At 41.9% G+C, this 5,221-nt stretch overlaps 1 protein-coding gene across 1 annotated transcript in view; it reads right to left on the bottom strand.

The window, feature by feature from the left end:
• Window positions 1–3,613, bottom strand: part of HORMAD2 (HORMA domain containing 2) — a 22,482-nt gene extending 18,869 nt beyond the window's left edge. The window contains exons 1-4 of the mRNA XM_009332039.1: window positions 3,563–3,613; window positions 2,563–2,707; window positions 1,121–1,184; window positions 54–90 (exon numbers count right to left, since the gene is read on the bottom strand). Coding sequence (XP_009330314.1) covers window positions 54–90; window positions 1,121–1,184; window positions 2,563–2,707; window positions 3,563–3,613 — 297 coding nt within the window. The remainder of the gene's footprint in view (window positions 1–53; window positions 91–1,120; window positions 1,185–2,562; window positions 2,708–3,562) is intronic.
• Window positions 3,614–5,221: the final 1,608 nt, after the last annotated feature.

The following is a 5,221-nucleotide window of genomic DNA, read 5'->3' as shown; positions in this document are numbered from 1 at the left end:
CCATACTCTATGAAGAAATAGGAAAGTCCATTAAAAAACGTGAAAAAACTTACATACTGCCTCTCCAAAGCATCAAAACAACCTTGAATCCTGCCAGGGAAAAACACATTAATATTAACCAGCAATATTTATCTCCTCATCTGTAAACACATACTCATTAGATACAGTTTAAAGTGCATTTTTTTCTGGAATTAAGACAACACAGCTAGCAACATTTGGGGCTTGCAAAGTCCTTTTCAGATCAACCCTCATAAAGGCGCTGTCCTCCCTTCCGCATTTGTGCGTTGTTTATACTTCTAGGGCCATACCCTGTCAGCCTGGAGCCCACTCAAATCCTGACAAAGGCAAGGATTCGAGGCCTAAGGCTGGCTCCGAGTGGTTTTCTCTGCGCAGTGCTCTATTTTGGCTCCCCAGCCTGCTCTCCAGTGGCTCTTTTCCCACTGGCAGTGTACAGAGGTTGGCTGAAACTTCAATCTGAACGTGGCCTGACATGTCTGGTCTTGTAAATTTTTTGTTATCTGATGCATAGTTTACAGCTATGGACTTTTTCAAAGTAGTAAATATTATTTGAGGTAGCAATGGTCAGATATTTACTCTTCGAGTCAAAGGATGTGCAGCTGGGTATCTCCTTAGCACATCAAAGTCAGACTTTCTACTTGTTGGGAACATGCCAACTCTGAAATACATCCTAAAGAAAGTTGTAGGGTACTTAGACACGTAACATCCAGGGAGATAAAATATTGTACATACTAAAAAATGAGCTACAAGAGGCCCTATAAAAGTGAAACTAGAAAAGACTGAACAACAACAGAATCAATCTCATGATTTTCTTTACCCTCTCTCCATACCTACACTGCCTGTGTGTGCTCTGGGGCCTGACCATGACCTCACTACAGCCAACACTTCAACAGACCTTGAACTCACATGATCTTGGTCAGCTAATTCTGTCTTGCTTACGCACAGGCCCAAGCACACGCTCCGCAGCAGTGGGAGTTGTACTGGCATAGTCCATAGCGCTACTGGGCACAGTATTTTCAAATTCAGGAAGAAGAAGAATGCGAGGGGTAGATGTCTTGCTATTCAGCACAATCTTGTCTTAGTTTCGCTGTTACTCACTTACCACTTGACTATCTGCAATGATCCCAGACAGCTTTTATCTTCTCGGAGAACTTTTAGACAGAGGTCTGCAAAACCAGATTTAGCACATAGTTACAATCCTTATCACAGCTGTTGGGCAAACACTGAAACGAAGCCAGCCACCCTCCCTTTTTTGGATAAAATGCGTTATCTGGAGGTCCTTCCTGAGCGGAAATGTTGGTTTTCCACTGAGTCCCAGGTGGGCCGACACGAGCTTATTGCTGCATTTTCAAATGTCAAGACTTTCCTCAGATGCTCTGGGCTCTCCCAGAAACAGTGCTAGAGTTATGGCTTAATTTCGAAACACCAGCAGCTTCCATCCTCTCCTCCCTCCTCTTCTCCACTCCGATCTATTCCGCCATTCCCTAACAACACCTTCACTTCTGCATTCAGACTTCACCAACATCCATATGAGGTAAATGACTGTGCTCAGAATAAACTATTTCTGTTAAGCTTTTCCACACAGTTCCTTCTACCTCTGTTTTCAGGCATTCAGAATGGCAAGAGGAAACTCATCCTGCAAATGAAGAGATGAATTAATAACACCTTAGGATTCAACCAAGGAGCCCTCAAAGGCACGAGCAGGCCAGATGTTAACATTCTTGATCAAAAAGGCACATGAAAGACCTGATGTTTGATTAGAATGACTAGTGGCTTTTCAAGGTTAGGTGATCAAGAGCCAATCTGGGATTTCCTGTGCCCTCAACCAAGTCCACAAAGTGCCTGTGACCATGTTTCAGGAGAACTAACTGCGCAAGTGAAAACACGGAAACGGGTTGGAATGCATGGAGACATTTCACACCCTAGTAACACATCTCGAATTAACATAAAGATGTTGATGAATCAAAGCATTACTAATTCTTGTGATCCTACGACAAGACTTTGGTTCTTAAAGTTCCTTTTTTTAAGAAAAAAAGTTGTGATTCCCAAGCACATGTGGTTACAGTTACGTGAGATAGTTTTCACAGGAAAAAAAAAACCCAAAACACAATAAAACAAACAAACAAATCTACTTTCAGTCTTGCAAGGAAAGCTGAAAATGTGAACCTCAAGGGCTCAAAAATCCAAAGGAAAATAAAACACACCCATCAGAGTTAATTTTTTAAAACTTACTGGGTTTTAAGTCAATCTCCTGACTCTGAGACCTGATTCACGGGGCTGGCAACACCAAGGGATGTTTATAAACCAAAAGAAACACGAGGAGAAAAGCCACGAGTTGCCAATAGCTTTAGGTTGTCTTCTATGCTCTCCATCTATCTGATGCAGAAGCCCTGTCTGCATCCAGACTTGGGAAGGCCTGTTAGCTAACTTCCTAATAAACTGAACTCATACATATATGAGCAGCCGGAAGCTAACATGTAAAGCAGATTATAGTTAAAATATAGCAAGTAGAAGTAAGAATTCAGCACAAATTGAAAGTGTTACCATCTAAATAGCGAGTTCCGTAAGAGCTCTCTGGGAACAGCCCTCTCATGTACGTTATACAGGATACAGAGATGGCCAGAAGTTTTTTCACCAGCACCACAGACTGCTGCTCAGTAGCAATTTTGTTGGGGAACAACACTGATTCCTGAGAAAGAAGGGCAAAGTCAAAAATAGCATCATTTTAGTGTAACACGGGGACTGTATTTAGAAACAACTCTCAGCAGGTGGAAAAAGAAGGTAACTTAGAAACATAATTTTAACATTTCTCTGGTCTTCATACTACACAGAGAAGACTAACGTGTAGCATGGGTGGGATTAAATGTATTAAGGATAGTTATTGTTAGATCTGGCATGATTTACTCAGAAGCAGACTGCAGTGGCCATTCCCTCCCCTTTTATCACAGCTGAACGTTCCCACCCCTTCCACTGCACCAATGCTGGCACTTAACAGACAGCCACCCCTAAAAAAAAAAAAAGTGTATAGTTTTCTGCCAGCTTAGCTCTACAGCGTCAAACAAGTGCCAGTGCTGGTATGGCGTTCACGGCTGCACCGAAGTTCACTGCCTGCCACGGCTTTTTTTGAGATCTGACAGCAGGCTGAACCTGTCAATGCTGTACGCAGACCTAGTTTTCAGAGTGATTTTAAGGCAGAGCTGTAAACAGTGCATGTCTACGATTGGAGCTAATGTAAACACTAAACACTGTGTGATTTTAACATGAACAATCTCAGCGGAAAGTATACTAAATTTAGTTCCTCTGTTAGCTCATTGCTTTTCTTCCAGCTAATAGAGCTCTGCGCACACCTAATGAGCCTACATTTCTTTAGTCAAATACATGTCAAAGCCCCATGCTGTATCTTCCCGGACTCTCTAAATTGGAAATAATCCAAGCAAGAACAGTGCAGACAACAGAAAGCGTTCCCACCTCACCAGGCACAGATGTGCCACGTCCAAAACTGAGAGCCAAGACTGTCAGTACCATCACATTTCAAGGTTTTTACCTTAGAGGATTTTTTCTTTTGCCTAGTCTGTGAAAGCTGATGAGTAGCCATCCTGTATTTCAAAGACCTGCCTTCCACTTGTAATTAAAACCTGGAAAAAAAAAAACAAAAAAAGACTGGAGACACCTGGAAAATAGACAGTCATTGCTATTTCTCACCTTCCTTAAGCTAAGAATGAGATTCTTCAGCCTTGTTCAGGTCTAAAAGCTGATTGCCAGTCAGGACAGCTAAAGCAAAGCAAACCAAGGATACCCTTACGGCACTGCCTGGGAGTTTGCAGAGTGAGAAAACTCCTTATTCACTGGTAAACGATCAATAGTATTTTAAATTCAGGGCCGCAAATGTACCTGGTGTCAGCTGGTGCCACTTCAAAATGCATTTCTCATATTCCAAACCACAAATGTTAATTCCTACAACCATTAAAAAGCGTGAAGGGGGAATGTGAAAGAACTGGAAGTCTGCCAATAGCAGCCGATATTTTAGCAAGGGTAAGCAGGAAACGCACTAACATCAATCTTGGCCAGAATAAAGGAATGATTCTTCTGGGACACCTTGAAATTAAAAAAAGAAAGAAGGGTGGGGAAAAAAAAAAAAGAGAGTGAGAAGTCCACATTGTTTCAATGAAAGCAGGCCTTGTTAGACAAACACGGATTAAAGAGGAAAATCTTCTTTTTACAAGAATGGAAAGCTGATTGATAAAGGCAATAATGCACTTTGGTGAGGTGCTTGATTTAGCACCGTCTGACATCTTGATTAAAAACCTCCATTAGATGGAATTAACAAGGCACGCATTAACTGGTTTGAAAAACGGCTGGCTGGGAGATCTCAACACGTAGTTGCTAACGGGGAGGCGTTAATGAAAGGAACCACCACAAACAGGTCCCCAAAGGAGCGTTGCCTCGTCCACAGCTAGTCAATATTTCTATTAACAATTAAAATAATACCATAAACACGGTGGGTTGATTTAAGTTGTGACATAACCCAGCAACCAGCGGACTTTTATCAAAACAGTTGATCTAATCTTGTTCTGCATTTGTACCTTTTCAGCTTTTTTCCATGAAAGCCTCATTTCCATTTGTTGGCAGTCATTAAGACATGTTGATTGGAACATGTTGACAGCTTTTACGCTAAATTTAGCACTTCATTTAGTAATGAGGACAGATTACAGCTATAAAACTATATTTAAACAAATATACACCTGCAAAATTTTTAATATGTTAAATATTTTAGGGAAGGTTGTTTTTTTTTTTACTCATGATTGACAAAGCACTGTGAACAGGATTGGAATGCAATTAAAGCAGACAAAGGCATTATTCCAACGTGAGGTTATTAGCTAAATAAAGCCGATCTAAGTGAGCCAAAGAGATAAGAAAACATGTTTTCTATATCATGCTACATTTATAATTGATTTATTGCGCAAAGGAAACACCACTTAGACCGAGCTTATCGACCCTGACCCGGTTGTTTCAGTACAGGGTACCCTCCAAGGCTTCAGCGTCACCGTCTCACCTTCCCCAAACCCCCGCCTGCTCCGGGACCGCCAGAGAGGAAAGAGGGTGCCCTGGCTCCCCACAGCCCCACCGCTCTCAAGCCCCTTTATCACCGAGCGTCAGGAAATTAGTATTAACTGGGAGAAACCGAACCTCTTGCAGGCCCAGC

This window comes from Pygoscelis adeliae, unplaced genomic scaffold, assembly GCF_000699105.1.
Source record: "Pygoscelis adeliae isolate BGI_AS28 unplaced genomic scaffold, ASM69910v1 Scaffold659, whole genome shotgun sequence".
Classification (NCBI taxonomy): Eukaryota; Metazoa; Chordata; class Aves; order Sphenisciformes; family Spheniscidae; genus Pygoscelis; species Pygoscelis adeliae.
The sequence above is the reverse complement of the archived record's forward strand: the minus strand, read 5'-3'. Positions and strand labels throughout refer to the sequence as shown.